General features: G+C 46.0%; 1 protein-coding gene across 4 annotated transcripts in view; it reads right to left on the bottom strand.

Annotated features, from left to right (window-relative positions):
- ESPN (espin) overlaps positions 1–25472 on the bottom strand; it is an 888237-nt gene that overhangs the window by 463669 nt on the left and 399096 nt on the right. For all 4 annotated transcript variants that reach the window (XM_085608893.1, XM_085608894.1, XM_085608891.1 and 1 more), the window contains exon 6: positions 11801–12020. In XM_085608893.1, coding sequence (XP_085465019.1) covers positions 11801–12020 — 220 coding nt within the window. The remainder of the gene's footprint in view (positions 1–11800; positions 12021–25472) is intronic.

Genomic DNA, 25472 nt, shown 5'->3' with positions numbered 1-25472 from the left:
CTCTGTCTGCTCTCGCTTTTGATAATATTTTGACCAGCCTTGCTTGAGTAATAGAGATCAACTCACATTGAGGCTGCGTCAGCTCTTGGGTATTATCCTGGTTCTCCAAAGGCCCATCTTTAGACGTAAAGAAGGTGTTTGTTACTAAAAAGTCTGCACCTTCGTTGGCCTTAAAGTGGTCAGTCAAAAATTTAACCCATTCTGCCTCAGCAATGTTTGCACTCCCCTGTCTGGTTATTCCATTGAGTTGTCTATTCAGTAATGCCCGACATTTTCTTGAATTACGATTTTTGCTTTCCCAAAGAAGGTTACCCCAAAATTGATCAAGATGAAGTCGTTTATCTTGTTTTGATGCCTGTCTGTAGTTTTTCTGAGCAGTTTTGTAGTCGATAAAACGATCATTGGATTCTGGATGCTTCCTGATTGCCCACAAAGTGGTATTTCTGATCAGCAGTTGCAAAGTGCCCAAAGCATCTAAGCCAGCAAAAACGAAATCTAGCACAGCATCAAAAATACAGGTGGTAAATCAAAAAGTCTGGGGAAACAATGCCAAAAATGCCAAGTCTATCAGTCAGTTGGTTGGTTAGTAACTTTATTTGAGCTTAATTGATAAGGTCATAAAAGTATGCAGATCATACATTATTCAAAGTATATAAGAAAGATATATCACAAACAGTATAGTTAAAACATCACAAATGGGACTAAGGAAATGTTTGGAGGAAGTAAAAGGCTGGATGACGAGATCCTCCCTTAAGCTCAATGGGGATAACACTGAGCTGATGCTTATGGGCCCCGCTGTTCCAACATTTTTTGACTCCCTCTGGCCTCCATGCCTAGGCACCCCCCTATACCCAAGGACAACATAAAAAGCTTGGGGGGCTGGACAAAGCCTTAACCTTTGACACCCAGGCTATCAGGCTTTCTGCAACTTGTTTTGGCCTCCTCAGGATGCTGAAAAAAGTGCTCCCACTTCTACCGATGGAGGCCAAGCAAGTTGCTGTTCAAGGCCTGATCCAGTCTCGACTGGACTTTAACAACACCCTGTATCTTGGTGCCCCCGACTACACACTGCGCAAGCTGCAGATTGTCCAAAACTGCGCTGCCCGCACATTGCTCCAGCTGCCACGGAGACTGTCAGCAAAACCTGGGCTGAGTAGCCTGCACTGGCTGCCGGTTCTGCAAAGAATTGCCTTCAAGGCAATGTGCATATCCCATCAAGCATTCTGGCACAAAGGTCCGCTAATCAGCTGTGAACTAGTCACACAGCACCAGCCTACGAAACATCTTCGCTCAGGCCAGGCCTTTTTGGCTACAGTTCCCAGAATCAGAAGAGCGAGAGCTGGTGGCAGGATGTTCTCCTATAACGCCGCTAAATCGTGGAACCTCCTCCCCCTTCAACTCAGGTCTAACCCTAATCTGCTCTCCTTTCATAAGCAATTAAAGACCTTTCTTTTTAATGTCCACAACTAACCCCCTGCTGATCGCCTCTGACAATTGACTACACTCTTCAGGTTGCGCTTGGACGCCTCAATGCAGCAATTTGCGCTTTATAAATTTACGCCAGTTCTTGCCTCCAAGACGGCGTTGTCTGCATATAGTAGTATGGGAAGCTGTTTCTTATTTACCCTAGGTACATCGATAACATCCACATTTACTGCTGACTCTATCCCATTAGTGTACATAGAAAATAAAAGAGGGGCTAAAACACAGCCTTGCCTAACCCCACGGCGAATTGGGAAGGCTCTTGTACATTCACCCTGGGATCCGTATCTGACACAAGCTGTGGACTAAGAATATATAGATGTCTGATAAAAATTATAATATTTTCCTCCATGCCCATCTCTTTTAAAATAAACCATAATTTTCCATGTGAAACTGAATCAAAACGCGGCGGAGAGATCCATGAACGCCACAAATATATTCCCCTCCTTCGCGTTGGTATATTTTGCCGCAATTAGGTTTAGATTTAGACACTGGTCTAATGTCCCCATCCCTTTTTTAAAGCCATATTAAGTCTAACAGTCAGAAATTGTTTTTTCAATTTGGAAGGCTATGACCCCTACCACTTTAACAAACACAACTTAATTAGGTCAAAACAAGTCTCTTGAGAATCTTAGTGTAATCCCTGAAAGCTATGGAAAAATAGGTATGCAATTCCCCAGAGAAATTTGTGTTAAGGTCAATCCGTAACAACAATTTCACTGTCAAGAAAACAATATAAAATTCCCAAATTAAATTAGAAACATTCAGAAATATCTAATGAGCAAAAAACACATCAAGATCATTAATATCAGATGACTGAACCCAGAGATGTTATCTTTTAAAGTATTAAGGCAAAATGACGCTTGAAAAAGCAAAGTGCCATTGATAAACTAAAGTTCACGGTTGACCATGACCGAGGTGCGAATTTAGGCTAAGCTCAAAGGATCAGAGGCCCAAATCATCCAGCAGGTTGTCACATTCGACATTTTACATTTTTGATAGATTTAGCCACCTCACCCCACACCAAGGTTTTACCTTTGGAGTTAGGGCTAAATTTAGAGTTTGACAGAGAGGGTACTCAGTCACAAACGTGACAGAATAAGCTGCTTTGTAAACTCTCGATCCACCCTTCTCATTTAGAGACGGGCAGACCTTTAGTAGTCCATCAATGGAGTCCCCATTGGCTCTTTTGATGGAATACTCTCTCTGGCATGTTGATGGAGGAGGAGGTGTCGTCAGTGGAAGGACATTACACTAGCCTCCCTATTTAGGGTGGACAGTGTAATGTATTTTTTTTCTGGTCTCTCGCTGCCAGGTAAAACTTGGCAGTAAGGGACAACAACAAAATAATAGTGACCCCCACACCTGCATTTGTCCTCTCCCCTCCCTTGCTCAGATTAAAACAACTGGTGCCATGCCACCTGCTCAGACGACCCTCTTTCCAGCTCCTACACTTCTCAAATAAATAAAAATAATCCTGGCCTCCTTCAACTCACCCACACCACTTAGCCTCCATGCACCTACATTAATACATTAAAAACATAAACTGGCATTTTGCCACCAGCTCACATCACCCCTCCCACACCCAGATATATTAATGTAATACAAGATATCCTGCGACACCCCCCAGCGCCCTTTGCTCCCCTCCTCCCCACCCAAAGCTGTGCTCTCTTCTCTCCAACGGAGCAGTCAGCCCTGTCCATGCAGCCTGGACTCTCCCGTGACGTCACAACAGCCGGAAACAACTTTTGTTCAACTGTTGTGATGCAGTAGGAAAACTAAAGTATCTTTAACTAAACTCAACAAGACCAAAACAACAAAAAATCAACATAAAAGTAGTACACAATCAGATTCCGAATTCGGCATTGACGCTACTAGTTTCCAAGGGAATACGTACACAGCAGTAACTTTAACTCACCTCGTGTGTGAAGTATATGTGTTCAGGAGAATATGTGGTGTAAAAGCCCTGTTTACTATACTATCATCAAACTCGAGGCTGTAACTCATACATAAACTCAGATTCAATTAAATATATTGCCCTGAGATTGAAATTATTCGATGAGCATATTTAAGAGGGGACATAGAAGGGTATATGAAGAGGAGAGATGCCTTTACCTTAATATGTTCACCAAATTAGCGAAAACAGTCTGTATTGCCTTTAAATCGTATACTAATAGTAGCTTGAAATCAAAGTATGGTATTTTTTAAACACATATCATTTACACGTTGAAGTTTCAGAAAAGACAGACATGCAGAATGTGATATTGTATAAATGGTCATTCTATTTGCTGCCATCTAGTGGCCACTGGAGGTATTACACCACAGTTCATTCAGATAGCACGTAATGCTTATTTGGAAACAGAGCAAAGACGACCATGGGGAAAGCAAAATGAAACACCTTGGAATGTTCATAGCTGATGAGTCTCTGGGTCACCGAGAGGCATATGTGTTTAAATGTGTTATTTCCAGTGGTCAATTTGTAAGATAAGTGCCGGGGCTCTCGTCTGGAGGCAGCTTGCACCAGCCCATTTCTCCTGCTAGTGCTGCCAAAAACAACTACTAACCATAAAATGGGGAGAGGATGTAGCGTAATGACCGGAGCTGTTGACTTTGGAGCTGGGGACCAGGTTTGCGTCTCGGCATCGGCTCAACATCTCCAATCACTTAACCTCCTGTGCCTACCAAAAAGGGGTTAGTTCTTAACTTGTGCTCATGAACCTATAGCGCCGGTGTTGATGATTAAGTGCTAGTGCTGAGCACCGGAAATCACCGGCTCAAATTAAGCACTGGTTCTTTCCACTGCTTCCAACTCAAGAAAGTTCTTTCTCAATCTAAAGCAGTGGCGTAGGGACTCCCCCTCCCCACACACACTTTAGCAGCTTGGGAGGGGGGGGGACTTACACTTAATAGGCCACATGGGTTGGTGAATAAGTTGTTTAGACCACTTCCTAATGCTTCGGGAATACATCAAATTGAATTTTAAGCCGTGGGGTGGCATGACAGAGAAGGAAAAAGAAATAAAACTAAGCAAAATAGTGGAAAAACACAGAGAGAGGATTGGATAGAATAAGTTAGCATGAAAGAGAAGGGCAGGAAAGAAAAAGTAAGGATTTACATGCAGTATCGCTACATCAAACTAATGCATCACTGAATAAAGAGACGCAAATGTTTCCTTTACTGGCATCTTGAAATAAACACATTTTGGCCTAGGTTTTTCGTTTTATGTCTGTACCTTGTAAGAGAATCTAAAAATCCATCACTTGCTGATGTTATTTCACAGACCTTTTTCTGTATAAAATTAATTGTGTCAGTTGTAGCATTTGTTGCAGTTCAAATGTACCAGTGTTTCCACCTGTAAAGAGATCCGACACCCCTCGGAATGCTATGTACTGTACAAAACTACAAAAACAAATTATAAATGAATGAAAAAGCTTTATTTGACTTAAAACATCACAGTCAATTATCTTTGCACAAGGATAAGGTTGTCTCTTGGTATGAGGAAGGGGCTTTTTTGCTATCCAGAATGATATTTATGACTGTGAAAAACTGGTATTATTTCTTACTAACTGCTGATGGCCCCCTCAATTCTTCTAAAAGTGATTTTCTAGAAAATGTAGTTTATCAGACAGCTTATGGTTTTGCAGTTAGTAATCTCAAAATTGCAGTGTCTCCATTAGTTAATGTAAAGCTGCATTAACATTTGCCCTGATATTTGAGTGGCTGCTCATGGTACGGTTTGCTGTGATGAAATGGGTTCTCTTGTGAGTTTCTCGTTTACTCCATGCCATTTCCTATACAATTACGAGACAGACAGATTTAGGTGTGGGGAAAGAAGACCTCAGTTCCAACCATTTATTCCATGCCTTTGAGTCGATCGGGTGAACCGACAACATTTTCACAAGTATACACAGTATACAAACATAGCCAAAACTGGAAATTTCTCTTCTTAGACATTTCCTAGTGCCAAACATCACATGATTTCAACAATAAATCACATTAAAAATACATTGATTATTTTTCGGTATAAGCAGACAGGCAACGGGGAGGCGGGTGGGTCAGTGAGGAATCCACAGGCATAATACTGTATCCACCAGAAAAAGCTTTTCCGAAGGTGATTAATTTGTTCTTCCGATGGATACATCTGCCAGTAGATTCCTTACCTTATGAATTGAATCCCCAAGCAGTCCCAATCCCGGTGGAGGGTGCCCGTCTGTCTGCCTATACCAAAAAATCCTGCAGCACAGAACGTGCAAAATGGCCGTCCCTCCTCCCCTCCGAACCTAAACAATAGTGCTTTGCAAAAGTGAGGAGGAAGGCCCAAGTTGCCGCCTTGCAGATTTCTACCACAGGGACACCTCTAGCTAAAGCCAAAGATCAAGACTTAGCTCTGGTAGAATTAGCTTGAATACTTTCAGAAGGCTCCTTCTTGGCCAAGGTGTAGCAGCTCTTGATACCGAGTATGATCCACCTGGTGGACAGCATTCTCTTGTGGAATGCCTTGCCCTTCATCTTGCCCACATATCTGATGAAGAGTTGGTCATCCAACCTAAGTCCTTGGTCCTGTCCAGGTAGAAGCTAACTGCCCTTTTAGGGTCCAGGCGATGACGTTTATCCTCCTCCTTAGAAGGGTGAGGGGGAGGGTAGAAAGTGGGTAAGGTGATGGATTGTCCTAGGTGGAAAGGAGTGCGCACCTTAGGCAGGAAAGCAGCTCTGGCCCTAAGAACCATCTTATCCGCATGGAATGATGTAAATGGAGGCTTGGACCTAAGAACTTGTAACTCACTCACCCTCCTAGCGGAAATGATTGCAACCAAAAATATCGTTGCAAATGCTAGAAACCTTAAGGGACAACTATGTAATGGTTCAAAGGGTGAACCAATCAAGAATGTGAGAACCACATTTGAATCCCACTGAGGCATGATAAAAAGAGTGGGGGAAACCTATTTGTGAGACTTTAATGAACCTCATAACTATGGGAGATTTAAACAACGAGGGCTGATCTGGTAAACAGAGAAAAGTCAACAAGGCAGACAAGTAGGGCCCGATTCACAAAAGTAATCCGAGACAAAATCCTATCAGACAAATGGGCCTGCAAAGCATCAATTGATCTCTCTTCACACCATTTAACAAACTTGGCCCACCTACCAGGATAGACGGATTTGGTAGAGAGTCTCCTAACCGATAAAATAACATCCACCACATCCGGTGGGAGAGAGAAAGAGCTCAGGTTTCCCTGTTAAATCTCCAGTTATGAAGGAGAAGGCTCTGCATGGGGGCAGGGGTATTTCCTGCCTCTGTGACTCTGAGAGGAGGTCTACCTTGAGAGGGAGATGGAGCGGAGGGTGCAATGAGATGTAAAGGAGGTCTGTGTACCACACCCTTCACTGCACATCCAGGGCAATCAATATGACTTGGGCCCGGTCTTGGCGAATCTTCTCAAGAACTTGAGGAATCAAGAGTATGGGAGGAAACGCGTAAAGAAGCTGTGAGCCCCAATCTAACTGAAATTCTTTCCCCAACGCTCCCCGTGTCGGATACTGGAGACTGCAGAAAGATGGGCAGTGCGCGTTCTTATGAGTGGCAAACAGGTCCAACAGAGGAAACTCCCACAGCCTGAAAATGTGAAGGACCACCTCTGGATGGAGACGCCACTCGTGATCAGCCGAGTACTGCCGACTGAGACTGTCCACATGCACATTCAGTTCTCCAGCCAGATGATTTGCGATCTTGCAAATCTGATGGTCCTGAGCCTCGGGCCGAGTTGCACAGCCTCTCTGCAAAGAAGATACAACCCTACTCCTCCCTGTTTGTGGATGCACCACATCGCAGTAGTGTTGTCCGTCAGGACCAGAACTGACTGACTATGAAGGGAGGGAAAAAAGGCCTTGAGAGCCAAACGTATTGCCCGCAATTCCAGAAGATTGATGTGAAATAATCTTTCCTCTGGAGACCAAAGGCCTTTGATGTCCAGATGAGCTCCCCACCCTTAGTGGAGGCATCCATTATCACTGTAGCCAACGGAGAAGGAGGTTGAAATGTCTTCCCTTAAGACAGGCTGGCGGGAACACTCCACCATAACAGCTCCACAGGCAGTGTCTCTGGAGATCCTGACAACCTCTTTGAGATCTCCATTGTGTTGAAACCACTGCCTGCAGTGACACCACTGGAGGGCCCTCATATGCCAGTGTGCATGGTTGACCAACAGTATGCAGGAAGCAAAGAGACCGAGCAGGTGCAAGACCTTCAGGACTGGAATAGCTGCTCCATTCACAAAAAGTGGAATCATAGCCTGGATGTCTTGAATCCTCTGTAGAGGCGGGAAGGCATGACTCACAGTAATGTCCAGTACTGCCCATATGAACAGGTTGCGCTGAGAGGGCACCAGGTGAGATTTGAGTACATTTATCGATAACCCTAAGTTGAACAACAATTGTGAGGTTACTTGCAAATGATGCCGCACCATCCCTTGTAACTTCGCTTTGAGCACCCAGTCATCCAGACAGGGGAAAACAGGAACCCGACCTTCTGAGATGTGCTGCCACCACCGCCAAGAAGACTCGAGGTGCGGAAGTAAGGCCAAACGGAAGGACCACAAACTGGTGGTGTTGAGACCCCACCGTAAAACAAAGATACTTGCAATGCAACTTCAGGATGGGAATGTGAATATACGCATCCTGCTAATTGATCTCACCATCCAGTCTTCCTCTGCAGCGCAAGAAGAATCTGCTCCAGGGTCAACATCTTGAATTTCTCCTGCTTGAGGTAAATATTCAAAACCCTGATGTCTAGGATCAGCCTCAAGCAACCGTCCTTTTTGGGAATCAAGAAGTACTGGGAGTAGCATCCTTGACCCCTTTCCTGATCCGGAACCATCTCATTCGCACCTTTTTGCAGTAATGACAGAACCTCCTGCTGGAGAAGCAGAAGCTGCTCTTCCGAGCATGAACCCTGGTGGGAAGGGAAAGGAGGGGGAACTCCCGGATGGGTAGGGCATACCCATTCTCTACGATGTTCAACACCCAGCGGTTTGTAGTAACAGACCTCCAATGTTGTAGAAAATGAGACAACGTCCTCCAACACGACAAGCATGCTCTAGGATGGAGGAGCTAGTTCGGCTTCCCTACCATACCAGTTACAGGGACAGAAGAGGAGGAACAGGAGACTTGCTGTCGTACTGCACCCCGCAGACGACCTCTGCTCTTTCCCCTGTAAGATCTGTACAGGGGATTTGCCTGCTGCTGAGGCTGCTGTCTGGCATGAAAGGAAAAGTTCCTCCCCAAACCATGAAACATGTGATATCCAAAGCTCCTGAACTGAGACTGGAGTCCCAAAGACCTTGCAGTGGCTCTACTGTCTTTAAAGCGCTGCATCACCTTGTCCACTTTGGCCCCAAACAGGCAAGAACCATCGAATGGCAGATCTAACAAGGTGGCTTGGACATCCGGGGAGAACCTTTAACCCCATAACCAAGCGTGCCTCCTGGTAGCCACAGATGATCTCATTGACCTGATAACCGAATCAGCAGTGTCCAGACCAGACTGTATGACCTGGCGGGCCGCAGTTTGGGCATCCGTTAGTACCTCCGAAAAATGTCCTTGAACTTCCTCTTGCAGCTTTGGGAACACCTCGCTGGCAGAGTCCAAAAGGGCATGAACGTAGCGACCCAAAAGGCACGTAGCATTTCTTGATTTGAGAGCCATACTGCCTGACGAGAATACCTTTTTCGCAGATTGCTCCATGCGTTTTGACTCCCTATCTACAGGTGTAGATGGGAATGACCCTGAAGACTGCCTAGAGGCGCACGAAGCCTGGACGACCAAACTTTCGGATGAAGGATGAGTGGAGAGGAAAGCAGGATCTCCCTGAGCCACCTTGCACCTCTTTACCACAGACCTGGGCACCGCTGGAGCAGTCATAGGCTTCTGCCATACATGAAGGATGGGCTCAGTCAAAGCCTTGTTAAAAGGAAGTAAATGCTCGGAGATAGCGGAAGGAGAATGGAGCACCTGAGACAAGATGTTAGACTTAAATTCCACTGAGGCAAGACCCAATTCCAGCATGTCCGCTGCCTTCCTGAGCACAGCGTGATAAGAGGTCACCTCCTGCGGTGGGAGACTTTTCGGAGATGAGAGCTCCCATTCAGGAGAAGTATCCAAGCCACTAGCCTCCTGCAAACGTTCAAAATCCTGATCAGGATCCACAATCGCCCCTTCCTCAGCCTCTTCATGCTCCTCTTGGTATTCTTCCTATTCTATCAATCTCTGTGCATCTCTCAGAGATCGCATCCTCGGAACAGGTGTCTGTGGCGCCAGACACGGTGCCGGGGATTTCGGTAACGGCATTGACGGGAGGTCTACCGGAACAGTAGTCGACACCGGCTGAGGTCGAGTCGGCGCCGGTTCAGAATCAAGCGGAGCTGGGCAAGATCCATCGAGTGACACTCGCCCCTCCAGAGCTTATACAGGCATAGAAAATCTCGGCGTCGGGAGAGGCCAATTCCTGGAGCCATCGGCATAAAAGGTGCCTGAGGGACATGAGGTGGCAAACCTCCCAGGGAATATGCCAGCAGACCCATGGGGCCAACAGGCGCACGAGCAGTGTTTGCTGCTCTGGCGAACAAGCCGAACATTGCGTTTAATAAATGCGACAGATCCATACACGGAGTTGGAAAGGCAGGATGCACCGAATCTGGCACTGCAGGCTCTGAAGCCACTCGAGAAGGAAGCACATTCAGCTCCAGTTGTGGTGCCAGACGCCCTAGAGCCAGAGGTGGAGAAGTCCGCTTCAGCAACTGCGGGGGCATCGCTTCTCTTGGAGACGGTGGAGTTACCGCTCTCAGAGCTGGAATCACCTTAGGAGAAGGAGATGGAGCGATTTTATCTTTCCGATGACGCTTGGGAACCAGGAACACGGACTTCAGCGTCACATCCTTCAATGAACGGTGCTGAAACCCATGGCGTTGCTTTTTCTTGTGCTTCTTCGATGACCTTGAAGTATGCGGAGTCGGAGACTTGGAACGGGACCTCGATCTTCTTTGACCCCTGTTTTGTTCCTAGCCTTTTACCATGAATAATTTGGCCTCCCTATCCTTCAGCGTTTTGGGATTGATGTGACTACAAGATGAACACTCCTCGACGTCTTGGTCTGATAAAAGACACCACAAACAGTCTTCATGGGGGTCAGTGATAGACATCTGACTCCCACATACTCTGAATGGCTTAAAACCAGATCTTCTCTGCGTAGCCATAGTCACTGTTACAAAGACACTACGACTTGCAACCAAGAAACTCCCAGAAATGGGGAGCCCTGGGAAAAACCGTTACACGTCGACGGCACAGGCAAAATGGGAACTGACGTCAGCACGCTGACAAGGTCTTCTTATGGCTCTGAGAACGTCGCGCAGAGTCGCGTGCGGATCCGTTCCATTGTGACGTCCTCGTCGACGTGGGAGAGCTGAGGAGAAAAGTTTCTGTAGCAGGCGTTATTTTAGTCTGAGCCTCATGCCATTTTACCAGCTGGATTTTCTGGCCAGCAAATTTTAGACCAGCGTTGCCGCACCCAGATAACCTTAGTGTGGAAATACAGGACTAGTTATAATCAGGCATATGACAGACTATTAATTTCGTATATTTAAGCAAATTCGAAACTATTACAGGGAAGCTGAGAAATTGTATTAGGACATTAGGACATCTTTATTTAAAAAATTGCTGAATTTCACTGGTATTTAAGAATGATTTTCAATGTGTCACAATACATATCTAGTTTGTAAAACAGTGTAAGCAGAACAAACGAGTACATATATTATATTCTGTGCTGCTTTTTCTTACAATAAAGCAAACACATAAAATTAATAATATATTGTAATACGGGGGGAGGTGATGCATCTAAGGAACATTGGGAAGCAGGGGATATATTTTGTCCAAGTAATAAACACTCTTGTCCATTGCTACCATTTGCTGTTTCACATTATTATATACACATATTTCATACACCGGAGTGTGCTTTAGTTCTCCCTTTAAATGCATATTTGGCAAGATTATATTGGTTTTCTGAGTCACCTTTGAAGCGTCTGAGGAAGCTGCAGTTATGTTTTTTGCACAGCTTTGCCCCATCACATCACATCGTTTGGTGCCACCGTTTATAGACTGGAGCATTAGAGATAATATTTCTCCAAGATGGCAAGCTGATTTTTCTTTAAAATGCATTGTTCTACACATGCAAGACATGCATTATATAACAGGGATCGCTCAGGATATAGCAGTAATTTGCCAAAAGAGAGGCCACAATTTATGGATTGTCTACTGTCTGACATACTTACTTGGCCCTTGGACACCATGCTGGCTGTTTTTCTTCTCTCCTGTGCTTGATTGGCTGGAATTGCAGGAGTCGTAGTTCGACAGAGTACTGGAAGGAGACCCGATGTCAAAGTGTGGTTGAGGCGCAGACATGGTAGTGTTTGGAGACGACATGCCAGAATCTGGCTGCTTGAACTCCATATCCGCAGATGGGTCTCTGGAGAGGACTCTGTGTTCCACGCTCTAAAAATCAGAAAGTTGAGGTAAGTATGGATTTTAAGCCTTTGCTCCTTATAGAAGACATTAGAGTACGATATATTTCAACAAACTATTTAAAGTATATATGTGCAATGGAGAAGCGTAACCCTTTAAGTGCGCCCGCCGGCCAACGGCCATCGCGAGCACTACCTCGGTAGTGCTGCGCACGTCCGTTGGCCGACACGTCCCCGCCCACTCAATGGAACGCCCCGCACCGTGGCGGAATTTCCGCTGTGGTTAAGGCGTTAATTAATCACAGTCTTCTTTCAAAAATCACAGAACTGCATTATACACCACATATCATGCTAGTTCACATTAAGCTAGCAAGATGCAAATGCCTCATATCAAAGTAAAGGAAACAAATTGATTTTGAAATAATAAATTAAGATAGCCATTCTTATCCTATTACTTACCTAAGTCTGGACAAGGCAGCATGCTCACTGAAGAGAGCTGGTACTTCACCTATGGTTGTTTAGGTGCACTTAGTGTTCAATCCAAACAGTTAACACTATATGGGTCTCAAATCTTTTCACCCAAATTGAGCCTTACATTATCTTCTGTGCAGGTTTCATGCTAATTTTTGCTGTTCAGATATGTTTTCCGACCTATCAAGTCACTGAGGGATGCATCTGTGCTGTACAGTATAAGAACTATGCTTCGCACACATTTTTAGGATAGTTTACAGAATTTTGAGATGACGGCTGTAGCAGATGGACATTATGCAATTGTACGTGCCTAATCTGGCTTCCTTACTGTTGATAATGTTAGCCTTACAAATACACTTCAAAAAGCCTCCCCACGCACCTCCGGACCATCACCTCCCTTCCAGATTTCCGGATGGCCCTAAAGACCTGGCTGTTCGAATTAGCCTCGGGGGCCTGTAAGCGCCTGGATGCCCTATCAGGATATTATCTGCGCTTTATAAATCCTGATTGATTGATTGATATCTCACCTTATGCACTGCTGTCATTTCCTATTGATAAGCGGAGAAACATTTGGTTGCTAGAGGAACTTTTCAAAAGTCCCAGATGTAATTAAGTTCCTCCCATTCGGTCCACATTTCAATCTGCTCCACTACCAGTGGCGGCTCCTCCGCTAAGGCAAGGAGCGTCGCCCCACTGCTTTGCAGCAGTGAAATAAAGGAAAAATAAAATGATAATAACTTGGTGTTATTATCATTTTATTTTCTCCTGCTGCAGCGTCTTTGTGGGGTGGGGCAGGGCTGCTCAAGCAGGGGGAGGAGTGGGGGGCACACTAAGTGCACATGATTGTTTGGCCGTCCATCTCGGGCCGGCCAAACAGTCATGGGCACTTTGCATGTTCTCCACCCAGGCTGCATTACAGCCTGAGTGGAGAACATGCTCAGGCTCCCATTCCCTTGGCTGAGCGCCGAACCACGGTGCTCAGATCAATCACAACGCTGCAATGCAGCATTGTGATTGGCTAGGGGAGCCTGGGAGCACCCTGTTCCGGTCCGAGTCCGACGCGGTGAAGAGACGGAGGAGAGATGAAGCGATAAGGTATGTTTTTTTTATTTTTTAACAGCCCCTTACCCCCCACACCCACCCCGCCACCCTGATCCATGCCGGCCACCACTGTCCACTACAGTCCATCCTAAACCAAAACTGTCCATTGTTCTAGAGTCTTTCTTTATGTAACAGCATCTAACCTGCAATAAAATTATGGATTGACTTTCTATTGTCGGTACCATTGTACCAGTTTTTAGACTGAAGCCTGTGTCCAGTTAAGAAGTGTTTAGCTTGTATTTGAAGAACCTGGCCACCAAGCACTATTCCAGGAAAGGCCCCAAACTGTTTAGTTGTTTTTAACACAGAGGGCCCTATTTGCAATAAAATACAGGAAAAGTAAGTAGGTGATTTATACTTCCACCTGAGTGTACTTTTCTGTTATTTGGCAATTCACAACCATTCCCAGATGTATGCCTGGAAATGTGTGCCAGGTGCAGGTTTCCAAGTGTATTTCTAGGAATGATATGTCACTTTTTAAAAACTCTCCTATTCATGCTGTGCAGAGGTCTCCGTAGCGGAGAAGTCCACACAGGTTAAATGTAGACCTCTGTGAATATGCCCACTTTTCCTTGATTTTCTTAATGGAAAACATTTACTTGATAGAATGTGGTTCGAGTAAAGTTTGGGAAAGCCTACAAATGTGCATGCTATTGGACAATTCCAAACTTCGAGAGTAAATTACGCCATGGAAATTCCTCTTCCAAGCCCTGGAGTGGGACTACCAAGTTCACAAACTTCCATGACAAACCACACCTTTGAACTCAGTCCTCCCAAAAAAATCCCTTGAGTGGGATTTACGAGTGTGGAGACTGCACTTGTGGCAGTGAAAACTGCACTCTCAAAACTATTTCCATCTGCCACAATTCCCATCACTCATAAACTTATATTTACTAACCAAATTTACCTTTGTAAATAGGCCCCAAAGGGCTTCTTCGCATGCATGTTCCCGTTAGTAAATCAGATTAACAAATGCAAACGACTGCGTTTACAAGAGCAAGGTATTCATAAAAGGTGAACTTCCCCTTTACTCCCAAGAAACAATGACCTATGTAATATTCCGTGGGAGTAAATTGCATGCAAGGTGTGCAGAGTGAGCGTTTCAAGGTGTGTTGAGCCGTAAAAGGTTTGTGAATGCCCATAGGCAGTTTGCCGCCATTCATAAACCTCCCCATGACCCTCTCCCACCCTAGGAATTGTTGCACATGTGTTCCTAACAAGGGCTGTAGCAATTCCTTTTCCATGCTAGGACAGGGAAGGCCAGGTTCGAATGGATGTTGGGGTAGAGTTTTCTCCACAGAGAACAATGTTTGGTTCACAGGGGAAAAAAGATGAGGAAACATGCGACATTGCATAAGGGTGTTGACAGTGCACAAATATACCTGCGTGCAATTCAACACTGTCAAATACCAGCACCTACACCAAAAATAGAATTCACAAATGTTTTCAAGGAATACACATGGAAAGCTGTGACTGACATGGCATTCCAGGTGAACCCTTGGAAAGTTGTGTGATTCTGAAAACACATAAACCTACGTCCATGTGAGACAGTAAAGCTAAGCACATAGTTTTACACTTTTGCTTCAAGATGGGTCAACCATATTTGACTTATGCTGAGGTTATTGTTAAAGAGTCAAGAGCAGAATTATTGTAAAATGAATATAGCATACCATCTCTCATTAACAAGGTAAGGCCCATCATTGCTTTCTGTGGTGTTTGATGCCAGGGCCATGAGGATACGAATGTGTGAGAATCTGCAAATCTGACTAAAACTCATTATGAATTCATTAATTGTCTCATACACCATATGCCTTAAAAATACGAACCAAAATTGTGTAACAGTAGTGGAAAGTTCCATATAATAACAGACACAAAGATATGCGATAATGATCCTTTGAAGAAGGAATTATTAACAAAATCATGTTGCCCAACAGGTTATTTGTCGAAATGTCATCTACAGAAACATCGCAATACCTAAATTTTGTGGCCAAAGTACCAAAGACCAAAATATCGATGAACTAAGTGGATATAGGTAATTATATTTGCAATTATTAACTCCACATTTATGTATTTTGGCAATAGATATATATTGTCCAGGCACACATATGTGGCGTTTAGTAAACTAAACGTATGTCACTAATATACAGGGCCAGCGTTAGGGTAGTGTGACCGGTGCAGCCGCGCTGTGCGCTGACCTGGAGAGGGCGATGACCTCAGGTGGGGGTGCTGTGTTTAGCAATAACTTACGATTTAAAAGCAGCTTATGCGGAGTTCCTTGTGCAAATATTGTGATTAATGTTCCTGCTATAGAGAGAGATCAGAGTTTTGTCTAGTGGCAGTTTTGACTCACCATAAAGTAGCACAGAGGGATAATGTGCCTGCTCCAAAGAACAGATCTGTATTTAAAGTGGATAGCTGAGTCGATTACTAAAACCAGCCATTACCAGCGCATTAAAAGAAATGAAATATATGTGAGAGAGGGGCTATGGAGAGATGAGGGGCCGTTTTGCCGGTTGGTAGTCAGGGAATCTGAGCAGGAGGTCGTGAGGGGGGCGGTAAAAAAGATTGTGGCACCAGGCACCACCAGCGCTAAAGCCGGCCCTGCTAATATATATTCTATTAGCACGAAATTCTGGACTCAATATCAACGTGGAAGACTCTCCTATATCCAGTGGGATAATAGATTCATGGTTGGTGACCATCAAGCAGAACATCTGGGATGTGTGCTGTGGTAGACATTGGGTTATTCTGCAAGCTATTGGGAAGCATCTGAACTGCAAGATGTAGTGGAAACCTCACTGTGCCGAAGAGACAAATACAATTTTAAGAGGTCTGTAAAAGTGGTATTGCTTCCTTCAATTAGCAATTAGGAAACAAGCAGCAAATGGCAATCTTACATGTTGAAGGAGCAGTTTAAAGTTTGCATTCTGTGGACATGCATAAAACAACGTTTGAGTTGGGGGCAATTGAGTTGTATTATAATCGGATGTACTTGCCAAGTGTTATTAAAAAATATGAGAAGTGTTTCGGAGTCGTCACACCTTCGTAAGAATGTAAAAAATGAGAACAAGTGTTGCTCGGCAGATGGACAAAACCATGCACTGGAACGGAAATCAGAAGGAGCCACAGATAGTGGCCTTAAAATATTAATCTATGCAGCCAATCGATAAGCCGAGGCTAAACAATTGCCATTAGATATTTAGTATGCTGGTGATGAGATAGGTGAGAGGTAGGTGTTGTTTGATATGGAAAGCATATTTTGTGAAGTTTTACATTTCATTTTACAATGAGCAGCGGTTTTAATAATCCCTTCTCTGTTTATGGAACTGTTGCTTAAGACAGGGACCGATATCGATGTCGGACGGACCTGAGCCTGGATCTGGAACTGGGACTGACCGACCTCCTGTCAGCGGTCCCAAACCAGCAATTGGGATGCGACCCAAAACTTTTAAGTCACAATCCTATTCTTTACAATGGGAGCATGCATTCCGACATGAATGCATGCTCTCATTGTAAAGATCTGAGATGCAGTGCATCCCTGTGCCCCGTGTCAGGCACCTCAAGGTGCCTGCCATGGGGTGCAGGGATCAACAGGGGGGCACCATAGGTGCCCCCTAAGCTGCCATCCGGAGTCCTTGCACCCATGGGGGCACTACTGGGAGCCACCAAAGTCGGATTCCCACAGCCTTTCTGTGTCAGAAATGCCGGCATAGAAAGGCTGTAGAAATCTGCCATCATAATCCCTCGGGGGGAAAGAGCCACCCATTGGGAGCCATTCGGAAATCCTGTTTGGATTGATTTCCAACCGACTCCATCAAAATGGGTTGGTTGGAAATTATCCAAACAGGAGATTACGATGCCATAAGAATGGTTTCTACGGCATCATAATCGGCCCTTTAGAGTTTGAGCAATTTTTAGGAGCTATGCTGCGCCGAGAATCACAATAGGAGTTGAAGTAATGCACTGATTTTATATTTTTAATTTAGATGTGTAAAAGATAGATCTAATTTTGCTGCAACAAGACTAATTTTGCATGCAAATTACTATTGAATCCATTTTTGAGAGCCAAAGACTAGTCCATGTATACTATACCTTTTTCTTTGGAAATATATTCAACACTGATTTAGGCAGTGATTTCTGTTATTTTCACTATTGTCAAATGTGACTCAAAGAAATACTTTGCTTAGATCTTTACAAGCAATTGGCGGTGTTGGACCCGGCCTCGTGGCGTGGCCCATTCAGACCCGTAGCGACAACAGGCTAACCCCCAACACCCCACACGACACTGACTAGCGTAGCCTACCCGACCCAGATCCCGGGGTTACCCCTGTCCTCCCCTCCATCTTCCCGACACCAGGCACCCTTCCCCTTCCATCGGCCTTGCGGCCTCCAGTACCCGGCCCAGCACCCCAGATGGCCGCCCTTGACCCAAGCGCAACCCCGGCCTAGTCGCGCCATGCCGGCTGGGGGGAGAGAGAGCTCCTGGTGAGCAGGAGAGGGAGGAGTGGCTTCATTCACACCTGGCCTCCTCCCAAGAGATGGTTTCGATCGGTCCTCCGGCCACCCTGAGGGCTGGCTCCACGCCTGCTGCGTGTCTGGGATCCCCCCCGACCCCGCTTTGAAAGGATCAAAGGGCCGCGTGGCAGGAACCCCCAACAAACGACCCCCAGGCACTAAGACCCCTGCCGTGAGGACTCCGGACATCAAAGAGGAGTCGACCTATAACAAGGGGCGCCCTGGGACCCTCGGCAGTTGAATCCTGGAACGAACGAGCCCTGCTGACGTGGTCGCGGCTGAAGAACATCCTCCCAACATCCGACGAAACTCTTGGAACCTTGGTGAGCCCTGCAGACAGCGTCGCGGCTCTACCTGGCAGAGACGGACTTCTGCCTAACAACATCCGAGCCCTGCTGACGTGGTCGCGGCTCCCCTTGCACCCTAGAGAACTCTGAGCCCTGCTGAGTGACTCGCTGCTCCTGGAAGATTGTCCGACCTCCGACACCCGGACTCGAGTCCTGCAGATTGGACACACACTCAAGAGACATTCCGGTCCGGCTGGGCCCCAAAGATCATCTCGTATCCCCCGGCTTGAGGATTGAGAGCCGTGCGCCGGATACGCTCCCGCACTGACCCAGATCCTAAGACTGTCCCGCTACCCCTAACCCAACCGAGACTTTGTGAGCCCTTGCTCTACTTGTACATACGCCTGCGGATCATAAAGATCCTGATATTGCTAGATAAAGCATACGTATTCCAGAATCTACGGTGTGGTGTCTCTGTGTTGCCTGGTGCTGAATCAGCGTGTACGATCCTAGGTGCGAGACCCAGTCCTGAAGGGGTCTCCGACCAGTGCTCGGCTATTTCTCCCGGAAGGGTGGGCGCAGGGTGGTCAGGCACATATTCTGTCCTTCCCTGGGGCTAGCCCTTCTAACAGGCGGCAATAAATATATTTCAGCACAAAGTTCGGAGGAATAATGCAATTCTTTTGCACGTGTACTGCCTTTGTGAAGTACTCATTTCCATCCTACCTGTGCAAGCAAATATCTCATATTAAGTTGCATACTGGTTTGTATTGAGTTATTCTTAATATGTTCTCAAATTATTGTGACATCAGAGCAAACTCAAATAGTGAATTAAATGTATCATTTAGAATTTGGCAGACAGGATACCCTCCACTAAAAACCTAGTTGAGTACCCTGTTCGCCAAACTGACGGTCTATCTTCGCTAATCAGAGTCCGGCAGACTATCATGCTCTCTTGGCAGCACCCATGCTGGCTTCACCACTGGAGACATCAACAGAAGGACAAACTTTGGGCACATTTAAGCAGACATTTTGATGTACTTTTCTTTTCTGTTTGGGACCACCAGGAAAAGTCTGGCGGTTCTGAACAGAAAAAAGAACAAACATTTGCAATGCAATCGGTCTCGCATTAGTAAAAATTAGAGCTATTAGAGTTGGAAATGCTATGATTTTTACTTTTTTTTTTAGTTTGCAATGGAGTGATCATTTAGAAAATCAGTTAACAGCACAATACTAAAATGCAACGAAGTTTGTGTTAGACAACGGATTCGAGTGTCACAAGCATGGGTTAAGTTGGTAATAATAAACGGTTCTAAAACCAAACGCTAAACATGATTTAAATGGATTGTGTGCCATTGCAACCTTCTAAATGAGAAAGAATGGGCAGGTGTCTCCATGTTAAAAAGTAAAAAATGTATTCTGGATTGGAGTTGTGTTATTTTTATAGTGATTAAAAAAAAACACCACATTGACTACTCAGCTACTCTGGTTAAATATATTTCTGCATCTACATGGAGACCCATACCAAAAAGTGTGTGCACATTTAATATACATACCGCAACCGGAACGTAGCCGCAAACATGGCGGGGAGCATTGTTTTCCAGCAAGTTGCAACTCCTTTCCCCTAACGGCTAGTGAGGACTACAAAGGGATGTAGGATTCCTTGGCGGCAGACAATGAAGCGTGGAGCCTTGTTGCCTGCCAACTCTTATGTTTAGTTATGGCCACATACTACAGGAGTATAATGTAGGAGTTCACAAGGGTCCGGCTGAGAACCGTGGCCCATGCTCAATTTGAAAGGTACAGTGGGAGAGGAGGCACATTACTGGCGAAAGGCGCATGGATTAAGGCAGCGGCCACAGAGTGCCAAACCTGGATGGCTCAAGAGGCATTGGCGACACCTCCTCCTGCTGACTCTCTTCCACCAGCTCCGGTGGTGCAGCGAAGCCCCCTGAAAGCACAGAGCATTATTATTATTATTATTATTATTATTATTAGGAGCTTATAAAGTGCACTTATACCCAAGGGTGTCCTGGCGCTGCACACTGACTCCCTGGAGCACGAGGGACCTATTCCCTAAATAGCCAAGTTTTCAGCCCCTTTCTAAAAGAGAGGAGCTCCTCAGCATTCCTGATATGTGCCGGCAGGCTGTTCCAGGCTTTCGCTGCACAGTAGGAAAAACTATTTCCTCCCCAACTGTCCTTTTTTATTCGGGGCACCGCAACTTGTCTGCCTTCGGAAGAGCGCAACGCTCTCCCAGGCACATACCAATCGAAGCACCTACTCGAAAACTCTGGGCCACTGCCCTTCAATACTTTGAAAACAGTGCACAGAGCCTTAAACTCAGCTCGTCTTGATACAGGCAACCAGTGCAGTTGCCGGAGTCCCTCTCGTACGGAGGCAAACCTTGAAATGCCTGTTAGCAGTCTCGTCGCCGCGTTTTGTAACAACTGTAATCTGTACAGATGGTTTTTTTTCAGATTCAGGTACAAACTGTTACAGTAGTCCAAGTGTGACAAAATGAGGGTTGAGACTGCTAACCTGAAACCATCGGCTGGAAGAAAAAATTTAATTTTTCTCAGTATCCTAAGGATATGGAAGCAGGTCAAAACCACTCCGCTAACCTGATCCCCAAAGTCAAGTTTCTGGTCCATGATCACACCCAAATTCTTTGCCTTGCAAGTGGGGACTGGTGGCTTCCCCATTGCTTCAGGCCACATATCAGGAGTCCAGATGTTAGGACTGTTCCCAAATATCATGACCTTGGTCTTCCCTGCATTCAATTTAAGGCAATTCGAGGCCATCCAACCAGCAATAACTTTCAGGCAGTCATGGCACCTTGCGGCCATATCCACTTGAGACCCTCACTGTATGGATAACACAATTTGTGTCATCAGCATAGGACGTGAGTTGCAGGCCAAAGGATCTTATCAAAGCAGCCAACAGGCTGACATAAATATTGAAAAGCGTGGGGCTCAGGGAAGACCCCTGCGGTACCCCGCAAAGGAGGGCAAAAGGTTTGGATTTATCAAGCCCCAGATCTACTGTTTGGATTCTGTCGGCCAAAAAAGATTTTAGGAGGTTCCAGGCCGTGCCTTCCACCCCCGCCCTCGACAACCAGTCCATCAGCACCCCATGATGGACCGTGTCGAAGGCTGCCGATATGTCCAACAAAATCAGGACGGCCACCCCTCCCTGATCAACCTCAGCTCTAACCTCCTCAGTGGCCTTAATCAAGGCCAGTTCCGTGCTGTGTCCTGCATGAATCCCGAACTGCGTAGGGTCGAGTGCCTTGGTTCTCTGAAAGAAAGAACTTAGTTGCCTATTTATGGCCTTCTCCAGTAAGTTAGCCAGAAGCGGGAGTCCGGATATGGGTCTGTAGCTATTAGCGTCATTTTTATCCAGTTTTTTCTTTTATTAAGGGCAGGATAGAGGCGGATTTCCACCTCCTACGATAGATATCCGAGTCAATAATGGTGTTGAACACTGGGGTAAGTGTGGTTGCAATGACCTCTGAACAGTTTTTAAGTACCGCCACAGGGCAGTAATCACTAGGAGATCCGGACCGAGCAGCCCGCAGTAGGCTTACGACCTCATTCGTCTATAGCGGACTAAAACTCTCTAATCTATCCGGTGCCAACCTCACCCTAGAGTTGCAGCTGATTGCTGCTTCCCCTACCTCTCCTTGAGAATTGGAGAGGGAGGAGAAAATCCCTTCCACCTTGTTCCGAAACAAGGAGGCTAAAGATTCGCACAAAGCCGGACTGCTGTGTATAATGGGTTTAGTAGGGATGGTAAGCTTCGTGATGGTCCTAAACAATTCTCTGGAGGAAGAGTTAGCCTTCTTTATCTGATCAGCAAAGTAGACTTTTTTGGACTCTACTATTAATTTCTTGTAGATAGTGAGGCTTTCTTTGTACTTTTCTTTATTATTGGAACTGTACCCATTCCTCCACACCCTCTAAGTCTGTTTTGTGCTTGTGCAGAGTGTCAGAAAACCAAGGGGCAGAGGGCTGGACCCGCCTTGGAGTAAAGAGTTTTACTGGCGTGAATTTATCGCAAGCCCTCTCAATCCACCTTGAGTAAATCTCCTCTGCCTTGTCTACATTTGCTGGAATGCTGGGGGTATTTAAGGTTAGAAAATTTCCCATCTCAGTCCCATCTATGTTTTTCCATGCCCGGATGGAAATCTTTTCCCTTAACTTGGGGTCAGCCTGGATCTGAGGCACCTGTGAAAGCGTGAAAATGATGGCTGCATGATCGGTCCACGGAAGAGGCAGAGTTTCCAATATGTCCAGGCCAGAGTTATTAGAAAAAATGCCATCCAGGGTATGCCCCGCTGTGTGTGATGGTCCAACCACCCTTTGATCTAGCCCCTCTCCGTACATGAGATCCATGAGTCTTTTATTATCCGGGTCTAAGGCATCCTCCAGATAAAAATTAAAATCTCCCATGATGGTGAAGGAGTTTGAGCAAAGTCCTTCCTCCAACAAAGCGCTGAGCGAGTCCAGGAACATGCCTCTAGGCCCTGGGGAATGATAGATCAGCAATGCTTTAAAGGTATTTTGGGGGGAGAGGCGGACACTGACAGAGCTTCACATGCTTGATTAGAGGCTATAGAAAAGGAGGGCTCCAAACTACTATGATAGATTACAGCTAGCCCACCCCCTCTTCTTGAGGGTCGGTCCAGCATGTGGCAAACAAAGTTTGCAGGCAAGGCCTTCACAATATCAGGACCTGAGGTGTTATCTGTCCAGGCCTCCGTAATAAAAGCCATCATGATCTGATGATCTTCAGTGAACAAACTGCATTCCAGGCGTTTAACAGTAAGAATTTCCAAGGAGGAACATTTGTACCTAGGTTCTGCGGACCCTTCACCTCTTTGAGCGGAAAATTGCTAGTGTAGGCCAGAATATCTGGCAGAGGACAGTGACAGAGCACGCACTTAGCGGCACGCACTTAGCGGCCGGCCTAGTGCTAGGTAAAAACCTAGGGCAACAAGCCTTCCCACCCTCTTGGTCCAGTCTTCTAAGCAGGTTGGAGGAATATCTTAAAACTTCTGATGTGCCAGAACCAGGGGGACTGGACCTGAGCCCGAACCGAGCGCGGACGGGCGCAGACGGGCTTGCCTTAGAAGCGCCTTCGGAGCGCCGGCGGCACATCCGCTAGAAAAGTAAAAACAGCGTGACCTGGCGGGTATTGCACAGAACCCAAATTCCAGGATTCAGCGCTGCGCGGTCGCGGCAAGCTGGAATTAAATAGCATGCCCAGTCCACCCGCCCAATCACAGCCCCGTTCCCCACCTCCCTGTCCCTCCAATCAACCGCCTCTCCACTCGGCGTCAATAGGGAGTCCGGAGAGTCGAGCAACAGTGGTAACCCTGCCCCCGGTAAGACTAATTAAAATATGGCACTTTAAAAGCAAATAGCAGCACTAGAAAAGTAAAGCCAGCGTGACCTGGCGGGTATTGCACACAACCCGAACTCCAGGATTCAGTGTGGTCGCGGCAAGCTGGGTTTAAATGGCATGCCCAGTCCACCCGCCCAATAACAGCCCCGTTCCCCGCCTCGCTGTCCCTCCAATCAATCGCCTCTCCACTCGGCGTCACTAGGGAGTCCGGAAGGTCGAGCAACAGTGGTAACCCTGCCCCCGGTAAGACTAATTAAAATATGGCACTTTAAAAGCAAATAGCAGCACTAGAAAAGTAAAAACAGCGTGACCTGGCGGGTATTGCACACAATCCGAACTCCAGGATTCAGCGCTGCGCGGTCGCGGCAAGCTGGATTTAAATGGCATGCCCAGTCCACCCGCCCAATCACAGACCCGACCCCCGACCCCCTGTCCCTCCAATCAACCGCCTCTCCACTCGGAGTCACTAGGGAGTCTGGAGGGTCGAGAAACAGCATGAAATGGTGCAACCGAACAAACTCACAGCAAACACACTTGCTAAAGCGCACACACGCTTCCCGAAGTGTTATAAACAAGCAATTAAAGTGCATGTTAACAAGCAATGGAGATGCGTGTGCATCGACTATTTAGCTTTATACACATTGAGGAACAAACTTTCCGTGCCTTCCAAAAATAAAATGCAAATATATGTGAAGTGTAAAAAATAAAGTAAAAAGATGGTGAGCATTTTCGAACACTGGAGCATGTGCAAGGTGAGGGATGTAGGGAATGGAAATAGGCAGGCTCTACTGTGCAGAGTTTAGTCACAATGTTGGGAAAGAGGACCGGGGAGGTGAGGCACACACGTATGAAGGAGGATGCGGTTTCTGATTTATCTTGTGCGAGGGAGGGTTATATTTTGATTGAAGCACACAACAACATTAATGACGTGCCCATCATTGTTAAAGTTGTTGAGCAGCGTGCCTATGTGTAATAAAAAATAAAATAAAATGTTGCTGTCCGTGTTCATGTCTTATGGGCAAGCAGGGCATAAGAAAATAACGGTGCGGCCGCCATTTTTTACCCCAAAGCATGCCGTGCTGAACTGTGAACAGACGTGAGGTAAACACTCTTGCATCCTGCAGCCAGCCGAGTGTTCTTCGGGTTACTGAGCAACACGTCTGAGGCAGCCGCTCATGTTAATTTCTTAAAAGCACTGCTTTATCATGCGCAAATAATTTTGCATTGGAAAACTTTCCCCGAAACAATTTCTCCTGCAGTATCGTGGATTCTGACCACAGAGGAATATTGCACATGCTGTATAAATTGCTGTACTGTAAACCTGCCAAACAAGAATGAGCCTTGCAATTTTGAACAAAACAAGCAGCAGTGAGTAACCATTAAAACAAAAATAGTGCTCCCACACAACAGCTGAAGAAGGAAAGCATAAGGAGACTGTACTTCACCAGTGGGCCTTAGTCTTGAACGGAAAAGACGAATAAGCAAAGCCAATCAATTAGGAGGCAGCAAAGAAGAGGGACACTGGAGTAAACAAATGGTAAGTAGCAGGAGGGAAACAAGTCATGTTATTCATTACAGCAGGTCCTGCATACAGCGCATGCGTGCTGTAGGCTCAACATAACAATTACCCGCAGGCCCTGGGACAAAGCTAGTAGGCTGTCCACCAGGGCAGCCGAGGCATGTACTCTGCTGCCCTTGGG

The sequence above is a fragment of the Triturus cristatus genome, chromosome 1_2 (genome assembly GCF_964204655.1).
Source record: "Triturus cristatus chromosome 1_2, aTriCri1.1, whole genome shotgun sequence".
NCBI classification, from domain to species: domain Eukaryota; kingdom Metazoa; phylum Chordata; class Amphibia; order Caudata; family Salamandridae; genus Triturus; species Triturus cristatus.
This window is presented reverse-complemented; position numbering and strand designations above follow the sequence as displayed.